General features: G+C 33.4%; 1 protein-coding gene across 5 annotated transcripts in view; it reads left to right on the top strand.

Moving 5' to 3' along the window:
- The window catches only part of UBE3A (ubiquitin protein ligase E3A), a 97,656-nt gene extending 72,180 nt beyond the window's left edge, over positions 1-25,476 (top strand). For all 5 annotated transcript variants that reach the window (XM_027569569.2, XM_027569568.2, XM_027569570.2 and 2 more), the window contains 7 exons: positions 3,400-3,544; positions 6,329-6,534; positions 7,184-7,348; positions 8,909-9,064; positions 9,159-9,232; positions 23,489-23,632; positions 24,635-25,476. In XM_027569569.2, the coding sequence (XP_027425370.1) occupies positions 3,400-3,544; positions 6,329-6,534; positions 7,184-7,348; positions 8,909-9,064; positions 9,159-9,232; positions 23,489-23,632; positions 24,635-24,755 (1,011 nt within the window). In that variant the 3' untranslated portion in view covers positions 24,756-25,476. The remainder of the gene's footprint in view (positions 1-3,399; positions 3,545-6,328; positions 6,535-7,183; positions 7,349-8,908; positions 9,065-9,158; positions 9,233-23,488; positions 23,633-24,634) is intronic.
- The last annotated feature ends 1,369 nt before the right edge of the window (positions 25,477-26,845 follow it).

The following is a 26,845-nucleotide window of genomic DNA, read 5'->3' on the forward strand; positions in this document are numbered from 1 at the left end:
TCTAATTGAACAATGGGTCAGAAGTAACTGTTTTAAGAAAAATAAATGCAGTCCATTACTTAATAATGGCCTTTGTCAAAATGATAACTGGTAAATTTTATGTTACAATTAAAAGTAAAAATTGTTTTTTAAAGGTAGGCTACCTATGTATACGTAAATGATAAAAGTATTACAGAACCACTTAATATATACCTGAGAATGATAATCTAAAATAGATAATAATGGAAAATTTTTACCTGCAGAGTTCAGTTGCTACCTATTTTTCAAATCATTCTTTTTACATATTTGCATTTGACCTGATTAAAATACATATTTATTGTAAAAAAAATAATTAAAAATACAGAAAAGCATAAGAAAATAATAGTTACTCAAATAACTACAAAATATATTTAATAACATTTAATTATGTGTACATTTATTATGTACACAATTGTGTGTACATAATAAAATAATATATAAAAATATAAAGAATAAATCTCAAAAAAGATTATTGCTAGTCATTGAGAGCAGGAAGGCATAGTAGTTAAGAGCTTGCTGCCTGGATTAGAACTCTGTTCTACCATTTACTAATACTGAAAGCAAGTTATTGAATCTCTCATTACTTTGGGGTCTTCATCTGTAAAATGGGGTTATTATTACCAGCCACATAAGGTTGTTGTGAAAATGAAGTGAATTGATGTATGTAAAGGGCTTAGAATAGTCCCCTGCACATAAGTGCTATATTATTATTGTTGTGTTATTGTTACTGAAATATTTTTTTCTGTAATGTCTGGGTTTGGTTTTCAGGCAAGCCTGAAAAAATTTTTAGTACAAGTTAAAGTAACAATAACAACAAAAGCTAGTACTTAGAAGGCATTATTGTACAGGGAATTCATCTAAGTGCTTCACGTGTATTTATTTCTTCTTAATACATCATTCTCATTTTATAGATGAAACTAACAAAGAAAGCTGTATGTTTACAATTGTAATTATAGAACATCGCATTGAATTATTTTGGCCCTCGGGGTGGGGAGCAGAGTGGAGATTGGTGGAGATGGACAGACAGTAATATTTAATACTAAGAATGAAGATAAATTTGTTTCAGTGTCATATAAAGTGTCTCTGGTGGAGCTAAGACTGCAACACATGGTTTCTGAATCCTGTAGAAACAACACCAAATCCTTTAAAAGATACAATCACATTGATAATGGAGTCTGCTCTCATTTATGAATGTTAAAGAGGAAGAACTATAGGAAGCATATTTAAATATCAGATAATCATTTTTTTCACCTTGGAATGCATTATACTTTTGATATAAGCAGGTTTGTCTTTGTGTTATAAGGACATATATAAACATTGACTCATATTCCTTTAACACCTAGGCAGGTGGGAACTGGAAGAAGGAAACTAGGAATGCGTTCCATGGCAATATAGGATGTTGGCGTGATGGGTAAACCACATTGGAGCTGATAATTCTAATTTAGTTCTCAGCATTCTTTATTTTCTGTGGCTTGAAACAGGTTTCCAACTGGGACTATTTTTCCCCAAGGTTATTTTCAAAACTTGGGACAAGGCTATAAAACCAAATTGTGAATCTTTTGTTCAAAGATAAAGTTGTTTTAAAAGGTTCTAACATGATGTGTTATCTTAATATTGCCCATTCTAGAACACTTTGCTATATATTTTTATTAAACCTTCACATCTTTTCAGTATGGAGAGTACTATTCCTTTTTTTTCTTTGCAGATGAGGAAACTGAGGCTTACCTGAGTCGCTTGCTAAAATTTAAAGTTTAAAAGTGAAGTGATAGTTGGAACTAGTACACAGAGTATTCTCAGTCTCCACAACACTCTGTCACAAAAATGAGTTATCCTAATACAACTTGGCGTAAAAATGATTTTGTAAATATTAGAGACCATTGTTGTACAGGACATTTTTTAAAGCTAAAGATTCTAAAGTCACAATTACAGAATCCAAAAGTTGAAGATATCTAAGAGATCATTTCAGCCTTTGTTCTTAAAACCTTTTTGACTGTAGTCCCAAGTTAAGATATTTTGCATAGCATTAGGTACACACATGCATATCTGTCTGTACATATAATTGAAATAGAAGTTTCATAAAACAGTAGATGCCATTACTATGTGGAATACATTCTTTTTCCTCCCATTGTTGGTTTTAAACCACTAAATGAATTGGGCTACCCACTAATGAGGTTCAGTTGGCAGTTTGAAAAACATTGATCTAGGGCAACTGACTTGATTTATGAATTCATGAGATTTTTTTTTTTATAGATCTGCTAGGATGTCCAAACCAGTGCTATTACCTAAAGTCATTACTTTAGGACTGTAGTACAGTTACTTTGTTGATGTTTGAATTGCTCAAAATCATTTTTAAAATTCTAGTTGGACTAGTTGGAGTAACGAACACCCTTAAATATTGTTTTGGCAAATTTAGAAAATTTTTAACAGCCAAATGGCATTTAAAGTCGATGTAACAAATAAGGTGGGTGATCAGTAGGCATGCTGTTAGTAAATATCAGATACAATTAAAAAAATGCAGTGTAATTATTTCACATTAGAATCTGGTGTGGATTTTCTGATTAATCTCTTAATGACTGAAATCAGTTACTATTTATATTATTCTATAGATAGACAAAAAAGTATCTGGTAAAGATTTATAGTTAAAAAATGCTAGATACTAGAGTTTGATAACTGTTAGTAAGAAATTAAGAGTAAGGATATGAGCAAGCGTATATCTCATCTGCTTTCAAAAAAAAGTGTATATGAGATGTGTTGTGATCCATTAAGAAGTGGCAATTTATAATAAGCATTATAAGAGACCATAAATCGTTTCCCTATTTATTCAGTGTGTTTTTTCTCTTAATTGAAATTATTTTATTTATGGCTGAATGGATTAATAAGACCTAATTCCTTAGTTTCTATTCTATTAAACATAAAGAACTACTAGCGAACAAATTTGAAGTCAAACTTTTATATTCCATTGTCTTTGTTGAATTGATTTAGTTTGAGTTCACTTATGTATTTGGCTGTCTTGACTCCTTTCCATGTCCTAACCTTACAGCCCAGGTGTTATACAGAAGTAACAAAAAAATCTAATTTTAATTTTCTACTATATGTTAATTTCATCACAAATCAGTAGTTAGAAAGTAACCTTTTATAAATCTATGCTGGTTTCTTTACTGTCCTATTTTTCCATTATCTGTGAGACTGAATCTTTGCCTTTACTGGCTTTTTACCAGTTTGCTTCCTGTTTCCATTTAAAACAGACCAAAAGTCAGTATTTTTTATTTGCTCCATAGCCCTATTCCTTGTTTTTATTTTTTTGCTTCTCATTTTTATTTTGCTTTCATCCTTAAACTGGCAGTCATCTTCTTTTCACTTTTATCTTTTCACTCATTGTAGCTAGAGATGATCGCTATGGAAAATCCTGCAGACTTGAAGAAACAGTTGTATGTGGAATTTGAAGGAGAACAAGGAGTTGATGAGGGAGGTGTTTCCAAAGAATTTTTTCAGCTGGTTGTGGAGGAAATCTTCAATCCAGATATTGGTAAATATTTTAGTGATATGATCATGATGTCATATCTTTTTGAATTAAGGATTTGTTTACCAGTGTTTACAAATACTCAGTTATGAAGAACAGTTAATAGGGTTTGGTATGACTTTCCTAGAATCACAGATACTGACTGAATTTGTGGGTTTGGGGGACTGATATGCATCACTTATTTATTCAAGTTCTTATTTAGATTACTTAGCCAAATATTTTACTACAGGAAATTACCTCTTAGGTAAATAAATTGAAAACACTTTAGAATGGTACATTAGAACAATTGAAAGATTTCTTTGCTCTTTTTACTCTAAACATTCATCAGACTCACAGCATTTCTGAAGTAAGAGTTTCATACAACAGTGTCTAAAGAATATTGAGAATGTCTCACAAGTGTATCATGCTCAAAGTTTGGAAACCCTCACTGGTATCAAATTAATTAGGTTTTTATTTGATACAGAATTTCATGGGGCTTAATATTACAGTACTTTCCCAAACTTTTTGAACTCCAGAACCCTTTTTCCACCCCACATCTAATAACATTTGCCTCCCAGAAATGTTTTTTAGTGAACAGTTTGGGAAAAACTGATCTACATATGTCAGTCTGAAAGTGAAGAATTTGAATTTTACTGATAGACAAAGTAGATAAAGTAGAACTGGTAAAAGACTGCAGCTTCTTGGATTGTATTCTTAACTGGGTAGTTCTGAACTGATTTGAGTTTCTATAATGTAACCACTGACTTGGTTACTTAGGTTTGCTTATTTTTAAAACTGAATGCATGACAGTTACAGGAAAAGGATTCCACTAAAGGTAACTGTCAGAATTGTGAAGAAGGTGACATAGAATAATGCATATATCCTTTCCATTAAGCTTTGAGAATTGAGCTTGTTGATTCTCAGTATATACATGAATTGACTTTTCTATTATTCTTAGTTGGTCATATATATACATTTATGTAAATGAAAGTAGACATTTTGAGTTCATGACACAAATATAGTTAAGACTATTTTAGCTAGTGTTTATTAATCAGAAGCCTATGTGATTTGCATATAATTTGTTCAAAGTAAATCAAGACACTTAAAACCATGCCTTTTTTGTGATTGAAAGTTAATTTGTGAGCTTCTTAGGTTTGGTAAACCTTAGCTCTGGATTCCCTTGTGTCTCGACACGTTAAACATTAGCTGTAAAGCATACTTACATTATATGCAGAAATACTTTTAAGAGAAAAACATACATTTAATAATTCCACTTGATAGTAAGGTAGTTGAAATGATAGCAGTTAAAACTATCAAAAATGAGTATTTTAGAAGAGCCACTCTATGGTGCATTTCTTCCAGGGACTGGCAAAACTGTGCCCAAAATGGAATCACTTTGGCCTTAAAATTATTATCTTTCATACACAGAAATCAGAGTAATGACCTTTGTAATTTATATTCTGATTAATTTGTAGTTTATTGCTCTTGAGACCAAAGACATAAATTTGTGAGATTTTATCAAATTTATTAATTGTAATTATCTTTGACTATTCTTAACTCTGTTAATAACATATTTACAACTGAATGAAGTTTTTACCACTTCAATAAATCTTGTAACTTGGGCCTGTAAAAAAAGTTCAGATCTGAACTGAGATTCAGGTAAGAATTGGATAATTTTCAAACTTTTATTTCATGAACATTAACTTTCATTAAAAAGAGGTCCTACCTTACTTTATACTCTTATGATCCAAGGAACATTTTACAGTTCCTTTTGTATTTAACTTAAACTAAATGTGAAAATAAACATTTTTAAAGCTTTCAAAAATCATATAAATTGATGTATTTATGTGTCATTGATTTCTAAAGTTTGTTCTGTTGGACATTGCCCCTTTTTTTCAAAACTAATTCTTAAAATATTTTCATTGAGTTGCACAGTTGCAACTGAAAAACATTTTAGCAAAGTAAGAAAAGTCATTAATTCGTAAAATACCATGTAACCTTTTCCTTAGATATTTAAAAGATACGTAACCTTTTCCTTAGATATTTGTCTAAAGGGAAGAAGATAATTCTGCCTTAGTAATGGTATTCAGATAGGTAAAGTCAAACATTCCTAGTTTTTAAAATGAATGATACAAGAAAGATCTCTAAGCTTGGGTTTTGAATAGTGAAGACTATGTGAAATTGAAATAAGACTACAAATGCAAACTACTTTTGTTTTATTTATTGGCTCACGATGTGTGTATTAAATAGCTTTGGGTTTTGGCTGTAATCTGTCTTCATCAAATTTATTTAAGCTTATGTACTTGGCTTCATCTGACTGTTCGAAAGGTGCTAGAAAAACTTCATGGGATCATTGTGCAGTTTTGAAAAAACAAAAACTTTTCTTTGAAATTCAAAATTGTTTTTTGAAATCAGCACAGGTAGATTAAATATGTTTTAATAAGTTTTTATAAAGCTTTTTTTTTTTCCTTTGGTTTTGCATTTATTTTCATCCATTCAGCAAAGTATCAATACAAATTATCATTTGTATTAGTAGAAGATTAGAGAAATTTAATGAACGTTTTCCCTAACTTCTTAGAAAATGCAACCAAATTGCTTATTGCTTTGTTTCCGTGGCTTCTTAACATGACATACTACCATTTTCACGATTTATAACCATCATGTGTATTTGAACTTTGGTCTCTCAAGTGTTAGTGTAAGAGAAAAAAAATTTGTACACCTATTACCTATAAGTTTGTGTAGTTATATTTGTATTCATCAGTCTTTAATAAAATATAAAAGTAATATATTTTTTAAAATCATTTTTTATAGGTATGTTCACATATGATGAATCTACAAAATTGTTTTGGTTTAATCCATCCTCTTTTGAAACTGAGGGTCAGTTCACTCTGATTGGCATAGTCCTGGGTCTGGCTATTTACAATAACTGTATACTGGATGTGCATTTTCCCATGGTTGTCTACAGGAAGCTAATGGGGAAAAAAGGAACTTTTCGTGACCTGGGAGATTCTCACCCTGTAAGTCTGTAATTTTTTATTTGATGTTTAGATTTTATTTAAAAGCAGAACTAAAGTTTAATTTATGTAAAAAAATTAAAGTTTTCATTTGGAATCATTTTCATTTGTTAATATTTATACCTACTAAGATAAAGCTGTTTTAATCTGTTAAAGTACCATGAACACTTAAAAACTCAAAGGGGGTATTTAGTATAACTGTCAGCAAGCAGGTTTTGTAGGATTGATTCTGTAGAAAAGGGTTTTTAAACACGTCATTTTGGTTTTTGGGGTTTTGTTTTTTTTTTGTTTTTTAATGAAACTACATGAGATTGCCAGGTGAAATCAAAGCTGCTCTGGATAAGGGATTTGGTAGCTACAGTTAATGTGTCTGTTTCTGTCTCCAACGCCTCCTTCACTGTGAGACACCTGAGGTTCTCTCATAGAGCACAGTAATACCATTGCTACATTGACACTGTGGTTTTCTCAGCAGAGAACTGGACAGACCAGTAACTGTCAGTCTTTCTGTTTTGTAAACTATTTGGGGGACAGAGAGGATACTTTCTTTGCTTTAGTTCTTACTGTCAATTTTTTTTTTTCCCCAAGAAGAGGGATACAAACTGTTGTATTTTATAGTTCTATGGTAACCTAATTTTTTATTTCTGGTTGTTAGGTCCTATATCAGAGTTTAAAAGATTTATTGGAATATGAAGGGAATGTGGAAGATGACATGATGATCACTTTCCAGATATCTCAGACAGACCTCTTTGGTAATCCCATGATGTATGATTTAAAGGAAAATGGTGATAAAATTCCAATTACAAATGAAAACAGGAAGGTAATAAGTGTTTTTAATATCATCATTGTCTTTGTCTCTTTATTAACAGAGTTTTAAAGCGTATATGCTTGTAATTTTTAAAGAAGTATCTAAAATACTTCATACAAAAACTCAAGAAATCAAGTAATCAAATTCTTATAAATGAAATAGCCACAGTTTTCAGAATCTTGGATATGAGCTGGTAGGAGAGCCTATAGTTGGGCACTAAAACCCTTTTCAAGAAAGAGGACAGGAGTAGTAGATAGTGAATGACACAGTGTGGCTGTAATAAAAAGCAAGAAACAGTGTATTTCTGATACTAGACTGTACAGGGGAGGGAAACGGGGACCTCATGATTAAGATCCTTCTCACCCAACAAATGACCATTGCCTTTAATGTATGCACATATATATGTGACTTAAAAACACTAGGGCAAAGTGTTCTTTAAGTCAGATACATGTTTTCTGTATGCATCTGGAAATGGGAATAACCCATAATATGGCAGGAAAATTAAGATTAATATATAGTAAGCCTTTAAAAAAACAGTTTATAATATAATTTTTGATAAAATATTCTCTAAGTTAGGATACAAAATGCATTTACCTTTTATGATTTGGTACAGTAGCTTATGTATCAAGTAAAACACCAAAATTTTTGATAAACTGGATACAGTAGGCAGCTTCTCAAATATTCTAACATAGACAACATGAGGCTTCCTGGTTTGCTCAAATCCGGTACATTGCATATGCTAGCTTTTATAAATAGATGTATACATGGTTTAAATGTCTCTGTGTTTGCACACCTGGTTGAGAGACTCTCAAAATTGTATTGAGGCCCAGTTTTATATTCAGTCTTGTTTAAGATAATATCAAAATTGAAACTTATATGTATATTTAGTTTATGTACATGGCCTTTTTATAGTTCTGTTGCAGATATCTGTGAAATTGTTAAAGGTACAGACATACCTTGTTTTATTGTACTTTATTGCACTTTGCAGATGTTGCATATTTTTATAAATTAAAGGTTTATGGCAACCCTGTCTTGAGCAAGTCTGTCAGCACCATTTTCCAACAGCATTTGCTTACTCTGTGTCTCTATGTCACACTTGGGTAATTCAAACTTCAAACTTTTTCATCATTATTATATTTGTTATGGTGATCTGTGCTCAGTGATAATGACTCATTGAAAGCTCAAATGATGGTTAGCATTTTTTAGCAATAAAATATTTTTAAAATTAAGGTATGTACATTGTTTTTTTTAAGACATACTGTATAACAAACTTAAACTACAGTATAATGTAATCATAACTTTTATATACACTGGGAAACCAAAAAATTCATTTGACTTGCTTTATTGTGATACTCACTTTATTGCAGTGTACTGAAACCAGATCCGCGGTATCTCTGAGGTATGTCTGTATTTTCCTTTGTATGTGTAAAGTTTGAATCTTTAAAAAATATTCTTGAATATTCTTCTTTCTTTGGGAAAATAAAAACAAAAAGGATACGCAGCCCTGTATCTTGTTGTGATTTATTTGTATAGCATATTATAAGAAGTTCTTGTGGTTAATGTTTTCTGCAGGAATTTGTCAATCTCTATTCTGACTACATTCTCAATAAATCAGTAGAAAAACAGTTCAAAGCCTTTCGGAGAGGTTTTCATATGGTGACCAATGAATCTCCCTTAAAGTATTTATTCAGACCAGAGGAAATTGAATTGCTTATATGTGGAAGCCGGGTAAGAAAGCAAAATGTCTGCAAAAATATCCTATTAATTTATTGTTTGTAATGGTGTGGTATATATGTTAAGACGTATTTTCTTGAATTTGCAGAATCTAGATTTCCAAGCACTAGAAGAAACTACGGAATATGACGGTGGCTATACCAGGGACTCTGTTCTGATTAGGTGAGGTGCTTAATTCTTAAAAGGAAGATTTAATTCAGGAAAGGGGTGTGTAGTTTATGCTTTAGACCTTCATCTCTAGGTATTACTTACCAAATAAGCAAACTCACAGATTCTCAATCTATTATATTAGAAGTGTATTTGTAATATAATCACCAGTTTTTACTGTTAATGATTTATTTCTTCAATGAAGTGTTTTATGTAAGTCACATGTTTAATTCTGCATTTGGGATATAAATTATCTAATATTCCTAGTGATTCTGATCAGCATGTGCTTACTGCTGGTTAGAAAATGATGAAAACAGAGCTACCATCTCTGAATATTCCTCCTTTCTTTTGAACTCTGTGTTTGTGAATTGTTATTCTCTACCCTATATGAAGCACCTTTTGTGTGAAATGTTATTTTATCTTGATGATCACATGCCAAGATACATATTAGTATTTGTTTTACCCCTGAAGAAACTGAGCCCCAGATTTTCACAGAAAAAGGCAGTGATTCCCAGTCTTTGCTGCTTCCAAACAAATGCTGTTCCTACCATACTGTCTCCTTTTCTGTACTACACTATTCAATCTTAAAAGACATAGGCTTCTTCCTCCCTTGTGGAGATTGGTAAAAGGGGACAAAGAGGCTTTTTAGGTGCCCACTGGTGGGATAAGGTGAAAGGAATGCAAACATAACTCCTGGAGTTGTCTCTGAAGGTTATTGCTCTAAGACATGAACACCAGAATGAGTATCAGCTGTAACTAGAGATGAGTAATACTTTTATGTTGTTTTATATTATGTTACATTATTTTCTTCTGTTACCTATTTTGTTCTTCATCCTGGTGTGTAGGAGGTTACTGGCATTTCCTCTTTTTAAAAAGTACACCCTAACTCATTTCTAGTAGCAATCTTGAACTTACTTATTCTAAGCAACCATTATTATGCTACTTACCTGAAGTTCCAAAATTGACACATGAAAGTGTTGAGAACATGATAAAACCCCACTTGTGAGTCACAAGGAATTCACAGATTGGATTTTGTAGCCTCTTAAGTTTCCCTGAGAATAGTTGGAAGTATTTTGTGTGTTCTTTATGGAGACATTTTTTTTTTTAAATTAAAGTTTTAATTTTATTTCTAGCTTATAATTCTTACTTGATATATATCTTAAGATCATATGTTAATGTGTAATTTGAAAGGCAAGTGAAAAGACAGAGTTATAGTAGCTTCCAAATCATTCTCATTGTTAGTGGTATTCTAAAAATCTTTTTAAACAAAATTCAAACTATAGAATCTACAACTGGTAGAAAGTTGGAGACTTGGAGTAGTTATTGTAATACCAGGGAAAAATTGGCAATATTGGTATCTTGTTTGGTATTTATTTCATTTAAAGTATTCAGAATTCATTGAAGTGAAATGAATTAAAAACTTTGAAACTGTATGATACATTTCAACTAAAAATTAATAACATAACATTTGGTGTAATATAAAATACCAATAGAAGTATTTGTTTTTAATATTAAAAATAATTCTAATACAACTTTTACCACTAATAAAGTTAATGAAAATAAATTACTCAGAAAATATATGTAAAACGTGAACATTTAAAGTCTAGCATTAATAAAAATAAAGTGAGAAAACATTGACTGTCAAGCAAGTTTTTGTGTATGTTTTCCAGTTGCCGATAAAGCTGTCCCTGATTTCCTTTGACTACTAAGAGACTTAGAAGTTTCTTTTTATTTTTTTATTGTATTTTTTTTCTAAAGATTTTATTTATTAGAGAGAGAGAGCACAAGCAGGGGGAGGGGCAGAGGAAGAGAGAGAAGCATGCTACCCGCTGAGTAGGGAGCCTGATGTGGGACTCGATAACAGGACCCCAGGATCATGACCTGAGCCGAAGGCAGACACCTAACTGACTGAGCCACCCAGGCACCTCAGAAGTATCTTTTTTTTTTTTTAAGATTTTATTTATTTGACAGAGAGAGACAGTGAGAGAGGGAACACGAGCAGGGGGAGTGGGAGAGGGAGAAGCAAGCTTCCCACGGAGCAGGGAACCCTGGGATCATGACCTGAGCCGAAGGCAGACGCTTAACAGACTGAGCCACCCAGGCGTGCCCGCGCCCCCACCCCGAAGTATCTTTTTAAATGGTCATTAGTGTTTTTGGGTGAGAGGCAGGGACTGCAGTTTCTTTTTAGTTGCTAGTGAATTTCTGTTTAAAGACTTGGTCAAATTCAGATTTGATTATCCTCTCCTCACAGTTAATGTGATTCATTTCATTTAATTTTTCAATACTATGTCAGCCTTTTATTTCTAGATAAGCCTCACTTTGCTGTGGCCTGTTAGTTTATAAATATGTTGCTCTGTTAACATTTTGTTAAGATTTTTTTTTTGATCTCTATTCATGAGGAATATTGACCTGTAATTTCCTTTTTTTATACACATCAGGTTTTTGCTGTCCTTATATAGTGAGTTGAAAAGAGTATTTTTCCTCATTTTCAAAAGTACTTGAGTAAGATTGGTAATTTTTTCTCTTAAATATTTGCTCAAATTCACCAATGAGACTATCTGGGCCTGGACATTTCTTTGTTGGAGGGTATTTTGTTTTGGGGTTTTTTTTTAAATTTTTTTTTGAAATAACTATAGATTTATTGGAATTTTCTTTTACAATACAGGTTGGAGGGGCGCCTGGGTGGCTGTCAGTTGAGCATCTGCCTTCGGCTCGGGTCATGATCTCAGGTTCCTAGGATCGAGTTCCACGTTGGGCTCTCTGCTCAGCGGGGAACTTCTTCTCCCTCTCTGCCTGCCTGCCCCCCCCTAATAAATAAAATCTTAAAAAAATATATACTAGGGGTTGGTCCAGTGTACCCTCCATCCACGTTCCCACAGTGGTAACATTTTTCATTACTGTAGCACAGTATCAAATTCAGGAAACTGATATTGATTCAATCTATAGACTGTATTCAGATTTCATCAGTTTTTCACGCACTTATTTTCTGTGTATGTGTAGTTCTGTGTACTTTCATCACATTATATAGATTTGCATAACCAGTATTATAATCATTGTATACAGCTTTTTCATCACCAGAAGGGTCCCTGTTGCTATCCCTTTGTAGGCATACTCATACTCCTCCAGCATGATTCTCTGGAGATCCATCAAAGTTGTTATATGTATCAATAGCTCACTCCTTTTTATTGCTGCCTTTCATGATATAGATGTACTATATTTGTAATATATAACCATTCAGCTGTTAAAGGACACTTGGGATGTTGTCAGTATTTGGCTATTAGAAATAAAGCTACTAAACATTTAAGCAAAGATTTTTGCAAGAACATATATTTTCATTTCTCTGGTATAAATGCTCAGTAGTGCAATCCTGGGTCATATGACAAGTGCATGTTTAGTTTTTTAAGAAACTGCCAAACTGTTTTCCAGAGTTGCTGTACCATTTTATATTTCCCTGGGGAATAGATGAGTGATCCAATTTCTCCATATCATTGCCAGCATTTGGTGGTGTCAAAATTGTTAGCTTTATCTGTTCTGCTAGGTATGTTGTAATATCTCATTGTGCTGTAATTTGAATTACCCTTGATGGCAGTGATGTGGAATATCTTTTCATGTACTTATTTGTCATCTGTATATTGTTTTTGGTGAAATGTCTTTTTTTGTTGTTGAATTTTGAGTTCTTCATATCTTCTAGTCTTTTTTGTGGTGGATGGTTTGCAAATACGTTCTACTCTTGTGGCTAATGTTTTCATCTTAACAGAATATTTTGCATGGCAGAAGTTTTCAATTTTGATGAGCTTTGATTTTTCCTTTTATGGATCATGTTTTTGGTAAAGTAAGATACAAAAGACATATACACCTAAGGCCAGCCTTAGGTCCTGAAGATTCATATTCTTACTCTCTCTCTCCCCCTCTTTGTCTCTCTTTTCCTAAAATTTTTATAGTTTTATATTGAAGTCTTGTTCCATTTTGAGTTGATTTTTATATAATAATGAGATTTAAGCTAAGATTCACTTTTTTGCCTATGGATGTCCATTTGTTCCCATATAATTTATTGAAAAGGCTATCCTTTACTGAATTGCTTTTGCATTGCATCTTTCTCAAAAATCAGTTCATAATGTTTGTGTGAATCTTTCCTGAATTCCCTATGGTCTTCCCTTGATCTGTGTGCCTCTCCATCTCTCTGCCAATACTGCACTGTCTTTATTAGTGCAGTTAATTGGTAAGCATTAACATCAGATAGAGTGCTTACTCCCTTTTTAAATGGAAGATTTCTTGCCTTTTCCATATTTTAGCTACTCTTTGCTTTAACATACAAATTTTGTATTCACTTTGTCTATGCCTACAAAAAACCTTGATGAAATTTTGATAGGAATTACACTAAGATCAAATTGGGGAGAATTGGCATTTTTATTATGTTGACTCTTCCAACCTATGAATACAGTATTGCTCCCCATTTATTTAGGTCTCTCTTTTTTTTTATTCCTTTCATCAGCATTGTAATTCTCAGCATATAATGATTCTATACGTGTTTTGTTTGATTTATACATAAGTATGTGATTTCCTTTGCCGTGATTGTAAATGGTATTGTGTTTTTATTTTTTTAATGGCATTGTATTTTTATTTTGGTTTCCACGTTTTGTTAGTATATAGAAATGTGATTGATTTTTTTTTTTTTATATGTTGACTTATATCTTGTGACCTGGCTGAACTCACTTATTTTAGAAAGTTTTTTGTTTTTTTGTTGTTTTTTGAGACATCTTGGGGTTTTATGTATAGACAATCATGTATTTTGTAAATAGGGATAGTTATGCTTTTTAAATTTGTATGCCTTCTTTTCTTTCTGCCATATTATGCTGGCTAGAACTTTTAGCACTGTGCTGAATAAGAGTAGTAAAAGCAAAAGCCTTGACTTGTTTCCATATCATGTTCTCTCTACAAATTCAAGGAGGTTCTGCTCTATACCTTGTTTGTTGAGTTTTATTGTGAATAGGCTTTTGGTTTTTGTCAGATGCTTTTTCCACATCTATTGATACAAGCATGATTTTTCTTTATCTTCTATTTGATATGGCACATTGCATTAATGGATTTTCCATTATTGAACCAGCATTGCATATCTGAGTCATTTCTATTTAGTTCATTGTCAAATTTGACTTGGTAATTTGTTGATGATTTTTGTGTCTCAGTTCATGAAAGATACTGGTCTATAGTTTTTGTCTTTTTTTTATGTTGTCTTGGTCTGGTTTTATCAAGGTTAATTCTGGCCATAAAGAGTTGGGAAGTGTTCTGATTTCTAGGAGAGATTGTGTTAAAGTGGTACTGATTATTTCTTAAATGTTTGGTGAAGTTCTCCAAAGAAACCATCTGGGCCTAGAAATTTCCTTTTTGGGGAGGATTTTAATTTCAAACTCAACTTCTTCAGTGTTTATAAGATTATTAAAATTATCTTTCATAGTCCATGAGTAATGGTAATTTGTGTTATTCAAGGAGTTGATCCACTTTATTAAAGTAGTCAGATTTATGTGTGCAGAGTTCATAATATTTCATTTTTATCCATTTGATGTCTGCAGATCTGAACTGATCATACCCTTTTTTATTCCTCATAGTGGTAATTTGTAGGTTTTTTTTTTTTTTCTTTTTAAAACTTGTTTTGCTTGAGAGGTTGAAATTATTGATTATATTGAAAAGGCAGCTTTTTATTTCAGTTCTTTTCCTGTTTTTAATTTCATTGATTTCTGCTCTTTATTAGTTCCTTCCTTCTTTTGGTTTATTTTGCTCTTCTCATTCTAGGTTACTGAGGATAGAAACCTTGATTTGAGACCTTTCCTCTTTCCTGATGTAAGCATTTAGTGCTTTAGCTATATCCCATATTTTTTGATAACATTGTATTATCATTTTTTTATATGTATGTATTTTTTAAGATTTATTTTGAGACATCCTCTTTGTTATTTAAACAAAATTATGTTGTTTATGGGGCGCCTGGGTGGCTCAGCTGTTAAGTGTCTGCCTTCGGCTCAGGTCATGATCCTCAGGGTCCTGGGATCTAGCCCCGCATCAGGCTCCCTGCTTTGCAGGGAGCCTGCTTCTCCCTCTCCCACTCCCTCTGCTTGTATTCTATCAAATAAATAAAATCTTTAAAAAAAAACACACACACACACAACAAAATTATGTTGTTTAATTTCCAGGGTTTTGGGATATTTTCCTCTTCTCTGTTATTGATTTCTAGTTTGATTCTTTTATAGTCAGAGAACTTACTCTTCATGACTCCTAATAATACTTTTGAATTTGTGTATTCTGTGTTGGTGGGTGGAATGTTCTATAAATGTTGATGTAGATTCTGTTCATTGATGATTTTGCAGATTTTCTTATTTGTAGTTCTGTCAGTTGCTCAGAGAGAGGGATGTTGAATGCTCCATAATGGTGGATGTGTCCATTGCTCCTTTCAGCTCTATCAGTTTTTACTATATGTATTTTGAAGATTACTTTTGATTGGTACATACACTTTAAGCCTCAGTATGTCTTTTTGGTGGATTGATCCTTTATAATTATCTGATGTTGCCTCTCTGTCTCTGCTGATTTTCTTTCCTCCAAAATCTACTCATCTGATCTGTTAATTTTTTTTAATTAAACTTTTTATTGTGAAATAATTATAGATGGCATACGGTTGTAAGAAATCACACAGAGAGACCCTGTGTACACTTTACCATTTTCCCCTCAGTGGCAAAGTTTTATAAAACATTACTACAATATCACAGGATATTGTAGGTTGCAGTCAAGATACAGAAAAATTCTATCGCTACAAGGATTCCTCCTGTTGCTCTTTTGTAGTCAGTCACACCTATATACCCATACCTTTACCCTATCCCTATCCCCACTCTAGTCCCTAACCCTGACAGCCACCCATCTGGTCTCAATTTCTTTAATTTTGTCATTTCAAGAATGTTATTTTAAGTGAATCACATATAATATGTCAGATTGGCTTTTTTGACTCAGCCTTGAGAGTTACCCACATTTTTTCCACATATCAATAGTTTGTTTCTTTTTATTGCTGAGTAGTATTTATTCCTTGACGTGGATTCACCAGTCTTTTTAACCATTTGCCTGTTGAAAGACTTCATGGTTGTTCCTAATTTGGAGCTGTTCTGAATAAAATTGCTATGAATAATCATGCAGTTTTTTAGGTAAACACAAATTTTCATTTCTCTGGTAAATGCCAAGAGTGCACTTGATTGTTTTTTATTGTTGAGTTTGAGAGTTCTTTGCATAGTCTAGATATAGTACTTTATCTTTCCTCCAGTGAATTATTTTTTCACATATGTCAAAAATCAGCTGAGCATATTTCTGTAGGTCTCTTCTGATACTTATCTCCTTCACCTTTTATCTCTGTTGGGTTTTGCTTCATGTATTTTGAGGCTCCAACATTTGGTACATACCTTTTTTTGTACATACCCATTTGGAGTCATTATGTCTTTTTATCATTACATAAGGTCCCTCTTTATGATTTGTAATTTTCTTTGCTGTAAATCTAATATGAATATAACCTTGGTTTTTTTTTAAATGTTTGCATGATACCTTTCTCTGTTGTTTTACTTTAAACCTATCTTGCTGAATTTGAAATGAATTTCTTAGAAACAGCTTATGGTTGAGTCTTTTTTTTTTTTTTGTCCTCTCTCAGTCTGCCTTATAATTGGTATATTTAGGCAGTTCATATTTAAAGGAATTATTGATATGTTAGGGTTTATGTCTACCATTATATATTTTGTTTCTCTCTTTTTTATGATTGCTTATTTCTATCTTTTTGCCTTCCATGGATTATTTAGTTATTCAAACATTTTTTTAAGGATACCCTCAATTTATTTTTAGTGTTTTTGGGGTTGTATTGTTCAGTATAGTGTTCTTCCTGGTTGCTGTGAACATATGTGAAAGTGGATAAACACCTCATCCATTGAAGTGTGGAAACCTTGCTTCCATTTAGGTTTCATTCCCCACTTTTAAATATTGTCTTGAATAATAATGCTATTATAATTTTGTATCAGGCATCACATAGGATTTACAAAATTCATGAGGGATGGTAGTCTGTTGTATATACCTATATTTCTACTATTTCTCTTCTTTCCATTTGCTTTAAGAGTCCCATCTTTTATTACTCCTTTTAGTCATTCTTCAAAGACAGGTCTGCTAAAGGACAAATTCTTTTAGTTTTCCTTTGTCTGGTGATATCTTTATTTCCCCTTTATTGCAGAAGAGTAGTTTTGTTTTTGCCATTTGGGGTTTGTTCAGCTTCTTGAATTTGTGGTTTTGTTTTTTGCCCAACATGGAAAGTTTTCGGCCATTGTTTCTTTTCTTTTTTTTTTTTTTTAAGGATTTTATTTATTTCAGAGAAAGAGAGAATGAGAGATAGAAAGCACGAGTGGGAAGAGGGTCAGAGGGAGAAGCAGACTCCCTGCTGAGCAGGAAGCCCGATGTGGGACTCGATCCCGGGACTCCAGGATCATGACCTGAGCCAAAGGCAGTCGCTTAACCAACTGAGCCACCCAGGCGCCCTCGGCCATTGTTTCTTTAAATACTTTTTCAGCCCCACTCTCTCTACTTTCTTTCTGGGCCTCTTCAGTCATTTGTCATTGTTCCACAAGTACCTGAGACTCTGGGTTTTTTTTGTTTTTGTTTTGTTTTCCAGCTTTCTCTCTTGTTCAGTTTTTTATCCTCTGTCATCTTCACTGTTGAGCCCATCCAGTATATTTCTCTTACTGTGTTTTTCAGTTCTATAATTTATATTTGGCTCTTTTTTTAATTTGTAACTTCTGTTTCTTTCCTGAGATTTTCTATTGTTTCATTTGTGAAACAATAGAACTTACAATTGTAGAATCATTTTTATGATGACTGCATTAAAATCCTTGTCAGATGATTCCAACATCTTTTTTTTTAAGATTTTATTTATTTGAGAGAGAGAGAGAGCACAGAGGGAGAGGGAGAAGCAGACTCCCCTCTGAGCAGAGAGCCCAATGTGGGGCTCAATCCCAGGACCCTGAGATCATGACCTGAGCTGAAGGCAGGTGCTTAACTGAGCCACCCAGGCGCCCCAGTTCCAACATCTATTCATCCCAGTGTTGACACCACTTGATTTTCTTTCCTTCGTGTGTTGTAGTTTTGGATTGTGTCCTGGGCGTTGTGTCCATTAGGACATTCTGGGTCCTATTTACACTTTTTTACTTTAGCAGGCAGTTATCCTATTCAAGTGTAGCATGCAGGTCCTTGCATACTTTTTGTGGGTTGTAGTTCCATTAACATAGTTAGCTTTCAGAGCCTTTGGCACTATTCTGCTCTTCTTTATCTCATTCCATGGGGGCTCCCTGTGGTCCATGATGGTGTTGCTTGAGGGAGGTGAAATGAACAGTTTCTCCAGGCGGAGTTGCATGGTGTTCAAGCCCATGGGGCTGGAGAGCTCTTCCTGGGCTCTTGCCTATTGTGGCAGGATCCCCTTGCTGGTGCTGATGACCAATCAGTGTCTCTGGGCTAGGAGGGACTCTTAGGCTCCACAAGAAGGGTAGCACTTATCAGGCCAGCACCAGTTGTGGCAGAAATGCCCTGCCAACTGTGTCTCTGGGTTGAGAAGGAGACTCTCAGGCATGGCTTCTTTTCTTCTTGATTCAATTTAAGTTTTTTATCTTCTGTTTCTGTGATATTATCATTGTTCTTAATTTGTCCTATGGTTCCTCTAGATTAGTTTTAGCTCCCTCAATTTGACGTGATTTATTTTCTTTTTATTTCCAGTTATTCCTTAGTTCTGTCATATCTTCCAAAATCTTTCCTTTTAATTACCCTTGTCCTGAAATTTTCTGTTTTTGACTTAGTTGTCCTTTCATAGCTTCTACTATTATTTAAAAATTTGTAGCTTCATTTGAAATTTGTTACAATTTTCATGTTTTGTTGGCAGATCTCTCGGTGTAATTTTGTTCTCTATAGAGACATCATTCTTAATGTGCACACACACATATTATTCCTCTCTAGTAACTCTTTTAGTGTTTGTGATCTTTTTCTGTTGTGTCCTTTTTTTTTTTTTTTTAAGTGAGATGAGTTTTCTCACGTTTGGAAGAGGGAGAGATAGGCCAGGGCAGCTTTTTCATGCTTCAGGAAAGCTCTGTGCATTTTGGTTTTGCAAACTGATTTTAAAAAAAATGTACATGTATATAGCCTTGTGTTTTCTGAAACTGCCTATTCTACTGTCCTTTCCCACATTTATTTGAGTTTTTCTTGGCCTTTTTATTCTTGATTCAGTGGATTTGGACCTTATTTTCCAGCAGTTTCTCCTCAGTTTTAAAAGGGAATTTTGGTGTTCAAGAGCTTTATGGACCCAGAGCCTTTACTATATCATGATCCCTTTGCATTTGCCTACAAATTGAATAACTCTCTTTTAGCTGTCTTTTCAAGTTGGCCTGTGCTTTCCAGTGGGTTAGTGTTTTTGAGGTTCCCTTGTTCCCAGGACGTAAGAAACCCAGTTGCCTGCCTTTTGCATCCTCACCCACTGACACAGGTACCAACCAGGTATTCTAGCTGTCAGTGGTGTGTTCCTCTTCATTTACATGGAAGGATTTGTGGGAGGATATCTTGTCACCTAGTTTTGAAGTTGTTATCTATAGGTCTTCCATTTTCCCATCCAATTAGCTCTGGTTTTTTTTTTTTTTTTTTAAGATTTTATTTATTTATTCATGAGAGACACAGAGAGAGAGAGAGCGAGAGAGAGGCAGAGGGAGAAGCAGGCTCCCAAGGAGCAGGGAGCCCGATGCGGGACTCGATCCCAGGACTCTGGGATCATGACCTGAGCCGAAGGCAGACGCTTAACCATCTGAGCCCCCCAGGCGCCCCAATTAGCTCTGGTTTTATGGGAGAGATTAGGGAGATTGAAAAGAAAAGCAAAAACAAAATAACTGTATCACTGCCACCATCATCTTCCCCAAACCTCTTACTCTGTGTTTCTTCTGATTTTTTGTATCTATTAATATCCTTACCTGAATCCATTGTTTCCCTGGGGATTGCAAAATGGTGATTTGGAAAAAAAATTTCTTCTGTTCATTCTAGATATATACCTGCTGTTCTTTTTCCTCATCAGTGGTTGCTATTTGATTACTGTGTAAACAGTTTTACTGAAAAGGCACAATAAAATGTAATTAAATATTTTAGAATAAGGAGTTAATGTAATAATTTCAGTAGTGACAGTTGAATTTGGATTTTAGTTTTTTGTTTTTTGGGTTTTTTTTTTTTTGCCTCTTTCTGAATATTTTGAACTCATGGATTTTTATATATTGAGTGTGATTCACAGTCATTATTCTTAGTAATACTCAAACTGATTAGTCTTGGTATGCTTTTAACATCATTTCATTTTACATTTTGAAATTTTTAGCTCACCTTGAGCATTTTTAACTCTAGGCTTGAAATAAGCCTTTTTTATAAGAAATTATTGGGGAAATGGCATCTTTAAAAGTCAGTTTGGGGTACAAGGTATGACCTTTGTTATTAAATGTTAGTGCATGCAGACTTTTTCCGGGGGACAGAGCGAGGAAATATTTTTCATTATATCCTGGAAATCATATCAGTGTAGAGATATCTTCCATGTTCTTTGTATGGCTGAATACTGTCATTGTGTGGAAGCAGTGTAGATTATTAATATTCATGGACATAGTGTTTATTTCCAGTCTTTTGCTGTGAGAAGTAATGTCACAGTGAATAATCTCATACATGGATTATTCCATATGTATGTTCCAAATATATATATTTTTTTCTTGTTCTTTTGTTTCTGATCTTTATGTCCCTACTAGAAATTTTGGTCATACTGCTTTTCCTTTGGTCACCTTGTAAGTTAACCTTCTTGTTTCCAAATTTATTTTGCATATTTCTTGAGTATATATGAGTATTTTCATTTATGTTTCAGATTTGTTCATTTCTGAGTTTTGTATTTCTGATTATTGGTGTTCTTTTCTATCTGCTGTTGCATTTTCTCTTCATGCTGGAATATGGGAATTACAGGTTTTCCATTCTTCATGACTCAATTTTTCAAGTATACTTTTTTCTGCTAGACAGTTTAGCTTCTTATTTATTTGCCAGACTTGTTTCAGAATATCTTTATTTGGATTTTGGAATTCTGTTTCTCCCATTTATATTTCTTTTAGTTGAGTTTTTCTGGACCTGCTATTAGTAGATCTCATGGTAGGGTGGGGAGAAGTTTGGGTGGAGTTAGTGGTCTCTTGATTGAATGGTCCTCTCTTTTGTTGTTATGGTAACAGCAGTTTCTTTAATGTGTGGTTATGTGGCCTAGCACCTTCTGATTCTTCAATTCCATCTTGTTTAATTAGGGCCTCTTTCATTAGCCACTTCCATTCCTTTATAGCCAGAAGCTACTTTCAAGGGACACCTCTGTCTCCCAAGGTGCTCCCCCCATCACTTCCAGGCATCATGCCTACCTGTCATTTCTACCCTGGTACTTTTCCAAGGCCCACCCTTTTAGCCACCCCGTTGCCAGTGCTCTTACCTTTCCTTAGTAGTTCACTCTTAGGGTGGGCTCTGCCCTTCAGGGGTGAACTCTAACCCATATTATTCTGCACACCCTTGTCTTCCATATTGCTCTTGTAGGACTCTGCTAGTTTGGGCTCAGGTGTTCATACTTCCAACTTACATGTCAGTTGGGAGTTTGCCGCTCTTTTCCTAGTTTTAATCTAAGCTTAGGTTATGGGTGTTTTTTATCGGATTTTCTCTCCTTTTTGATCTGAATAGGTTTTAGGAGATGTAAATGGGATATGATCCATGAAGCTACCACTTAGTAGAAATGCAGAAGCTTTTTTTCAGTTTTCTAAATAGTTGCATTCAGAATTTTAATATAGAACAAAACACCTAAAGGAAGAGATGAATTTTGTTCAGTGTTTTCATTATGTAAACCGATAGTAACCCCAATATTTTAAATTCTAATTTTAAATTCTAGAAAGAACCAAATAAATAAATAATGTAGACAGACTGGTCAGGGTACCGTGTGGCTGGTTCTCTTAGGCTTCAGAGCACTCCCCCAGTGTGAGAAGACTTGATTACCACCCCATTTGCTGGGAAGCTATTCTGCCCTGACAGAGAGCTCTGAGCCACAGGAGACGTAACTTTTTCTTGTCAGCCACCCAATAAGAATGACCTAGACTGTGGAATGATTTTAGTTCTTCCTGAAAGATGAATCTACAAGTTCCATGTCTAATTTTCCTGTTGTTATGATGTAGTTCTTTATTGTTTTCTCTAGGTGAATGGGAGGTTTGCAGGAACTGAGGAGGATGTTAGAATGTCAGGGAAAAGAAGTGGGAAGACATTGAAGGAGAGCCAAGAAGTCTAATAAAGCTGCTAACCCTGTCAGAAGTATTGGTATTGCACCAACAAAAATGCCCACATTTTAATAATAGAAATTATTTACACATGTAGGAAGTGTGATGTTCTCTGCCAAGATTCTGGAAAGAGCTTTTCAAATAAATACTAAAATGTATTCTTTGACCAATTAACATTTTTAAATTTTTTTCTAAAATCTTGAATTTTTTTTAGCTGAGAATTAGTGCATATGTTAAATTTATGGATACCTCATTATTCAGACACGCATGCCAAGATTGCTCTCAATGAACTGCATTTTGTTTTTAGAGTGAGTAATACAAGCATCATTATAACAACATGACTTTTATCACATAGGTTTTAGGAATGCCAGGGACTAAATGATTACATATAGCAGAAATATCAGAATTATCCCCTATCCCCACTTCCATAGCAAATAAAAGTGTTCTGGTTTATGTATAAAATGTATGCTTTTGTATTACTACTCTTAGGCATGTATGTGTGTTTTTTGTTTTTTTGGGGTTTGTTTTGTCCTTGATCTGTATCACCTTTTCCCCCCAAAATTTCATATTTTCACTTTACAGGATTTGGGTTTTGGATTTTGGATTTTGTTTGTTACTGATAATATAGTATGACTATACCATAGTTTATATAATTATTTCTTATTATTTGGACACTTCAGTTTACCAGTTTTTACTGTTCTAGATAATGTTGCCATGAACTAACTATGCTTTTAAAAAGTGTTTTGGTAAGAAATTTGCTTTAGTAATTTGTAGATCCTTGATGAGCAGGAATGAATGTCTAGGGTTTCTGATACTAACTTCCAAGTTATCTCCGTAATATGGTTTTAATAAATCATAAATTCATACTAGTACTAGTTATAAATGAATGCCAAACTAAAATCAGTATTCTATCTTTTCTCATTAGGGAGTTCTGGGAAATCGTTCATTCATTTACAGATGAGCAGAAAAGACTTTTCTTGCAGTTTACAACAGGCACAGACAGAGCACCTGTGGGCGGACTAGGAAAATTAAAGATGATTATAGCCAAAAATGGCCCAGACACAGAAAGGTAATTATTAAGTTGTGACTATATACCAAAAACCTTACATTCCATATCACACACATGGGAGCTGTCCAGGAGCTTCTGAGTACTTATACAGTATTATGTGGAACTCTCCAAATCACATGAACTAGTAGTTCAGAGAATATTTTGCTGCTATTGTTTGAAATTTTTAAAACACTGGCCTACTTCAAAACTGTTACAGGGCTCACTTTATTTGGAATTTTGCAAATTGATATTCAGTTTTTAGTTCAGAATTTTTTTTAATTGAGAGCCATATTATGTAATCTATTTAAGAATGGTTAAATTGAGGCTCAGAAAATTGTTCAGCACTAGATTTCTTAACATTTGAATCCAATTTCATAATCTTGATATTTAATTTTCTCTCTTCATTGTATAAGTTAACGTTTTTGTTGAGTAAGGATCATACATGAATAGCATATTTAAAGGTTTAAATGTATAGAAATATTTCTATTAGTATTCCACATTATTTGATGTATAATGGCTTTAATGTAAATTTCTTTATATTTGTTATTAAGTCATTTATATAATCATATTGCCAAGAATATGTGTAACTGGCATTAAAAAACAGACTTTGAAATCTTGAAAACCAGGTTTGAGTACTGTCTCCATCCTAGAGTAAATTAACTTCTCAGTGATGTCAACTCTGTAGTGTGGGGATAATGATAGGTTTATTGTGAGAAGATTTAGTTAGATGAGATCTAACAGTTGAGTACCTAAAAAGGTATCTGGTATGTCATAATAACTCAGTGGATACAATATGTTATCAGTCATCATCTTTATCATCATTAGTATTGAATAATAGATAAGATAAAAACAAACTGATATTTGGTAGTTGCATGGGAAAAACAAAAAGTTTATGAGTTGCATTAATTGTACTCTGCATTGCAAACTATCTCAACTATACATACCATCTAAAAGTAGGATTTTTTAACACTAAGCATATTGTCCACGGTTTATTTTCCTATTTTCCCCCTTCTCTCTATTTAGGTTACCTACATCTCATACTTGCTTTAATGTCCTTTTACTGCCGGAATATTCAAGCAAAGAAAAACTTAAAGAAAGATTGTTGAAGGCCATCACTTACGCCAAAGGATTTGGCATGCTGTAAAAAAAAAGAAAAGAAAGAAAAATGAAGAAAAGAAAAAAAAGAAAAAGAAATTTAAAATTTTAATAAATATAACAAGAGGGATAAAATTGGTGGTGATAGTGTCCCAGTACAAAAAGGCTGTAAGATAGTGAACCACAGTAGTCACCTATGTCTGTGCCTCCCTTCTTCATTGGGGATATGTGGGCTGGAACAGCAGATTTCAGCTACTTATATGAACAAATCCTTTATTATTATTGTTTTTTTTTTTTTTTTTTTTTTGCGTGAAAGTGTTACTTATTCTTTCACTTGTATGTACAGAGAGGTTTTTCTGAATATTTATTTTAAGGGTTAAATCACTTTTGCTTGTGTTTATTACTGCTTGAGGTTGAGCCTTTTTGAGTATTTAAAAAATATATACCAACAAAACTACTCTCCCAAGGAAAATATTGCCACCATTTGTAGACTGTGTAACCTTCAAGTATGTGCTATTTTTGTCCCTGTATCTAACTCAAATCAGGAACTGTGTTGTTTTTTTTTTTTTTTTTAAACAATTTGCTTTGAAACTTGAAGTCTTGAAAACAGTGTGATGCAATTGCTGCTGTTCTAGTCCCCAAAGAGTTTTCTGTGCAAAATCTTGAAATCAATAAAGATGGAAGGGAGAACTTGGAATGTTTTAACTGCAGCCCTCAGAACTTTACTTTAGTAACAGCACAACAAATTAAAAACAACACATGCCACAGTATGTCGTCTTCATGTGTCTTGGAATGAACTGTTTCAGTAGCCAATCCTCTTTCTTAGTATATGAAAGGACAGGGATTATTTTGTTATTGTTGTTGTTGTTGTTGTTTTAAGTTTACTGGGGAAAAGTGCATTTGGCCAAAAGAAATGGTAGTCAAGCCTGTTGCAAGAAAGCTAGGAAGTTTGTTTATTATAAACTCAAAGCATGTGAAAGTGCACTTAAAATAAATTTTTTATTAATTACTTATTATCTGCATTTTAAATAGACAATCCAAAGTCTTCCCTTCATGTTGCCATCATCTTGTCTAATCAGCCATTTTATCAAGGCACATGATCAGTGTTGCAACATAATGGAAAGGATGGCTATTGTGCCTTGTTTTACTTAATCATACATTAAGCAGACCTGGAAATGAGTGGAACTATTACTCTTAAGTCCTATTTACATTGTATATCCCCAAAGATTAAGTTTTACTTCAAAAAGTAAGTGTTAAATATTACTTTCATGTACTGTGCGAAAAGTACAAATAGGTTTAAAATACTGGACGTTCAGAAGTAAGTAGTTTCCCCTTTCTAGTCTTCTGTGATGTTAATTTCTTTTATTGCAATATAAAATAAAAGGATTATGTATTTTTAACTAAGGAGAGACATATGGATTTATCCTTTTACTACAAGCTACATACAGCTAATGTGCTGAGCTTGTGCTTTGATGATTGTTTTAACAGACTACGGTAGATCAACCTGATGATTTGCTTGAAATTGGCAGGAAAAATACAGCTTTTCAAATCACTGGAGGGGAAAAAGGATATCTTTCAGGATTATTTTAATTATTTTAGTAAATTGAGACAGATCTGTTATGTACCATAATGCTAAATAAAACAGTGACATTTTTCATCATAATTTAGAGGAAAAAGAAAACAGTGCTTTCCATCTTGTGATAAGGTAACTTTTTTGTTGTTGTTGTTTTCTGGGCCAGCCTTTAGAACACTGTTAAGGTATGTACACTACCTTGATGCAAGGGACTCTCATGATACTACAGTCATCTTAAAGAGCATTTCATCCATGTGCTTGTGTATAATGAAAGAAGGAGAGAAATCAAATACTCTGGGGGCATTTTATATAATAAATTCGTGAAGAAATGTGTGCTCTTCAGTTCTCAAGTTCTATTATCACAGTATTGAAGTTCTACAAATGTATTAACATATCTGTATGAAGTTTGTGAATGGTAATTGAGTATAGGTTATCAGATAAAGAATTCACATCAAATAGACTTTTAACAAACAGTTCAAAATAAACCTACCCTTAAAAATATTTTAAGAGAAAAAGTCATTGGTTGTCCATACTAGCTGTTCTCACTCGCTTAGTAATTACCCTGG

The sequence above is a fragment of the Zalophus californianus genome, chromosome 6 (assembly GCF_009762305.2).
Source record: "Zalophus californianus isolate mZalCal1 chromosome 6, mZalCal1.pri.v2, whole genome shotgun sequence".
NCBI lineage: Eukaryota > Metazoa > Chordata > Mammalia > Carnivora > Otariidae > Zalophus > Zalophus californianus.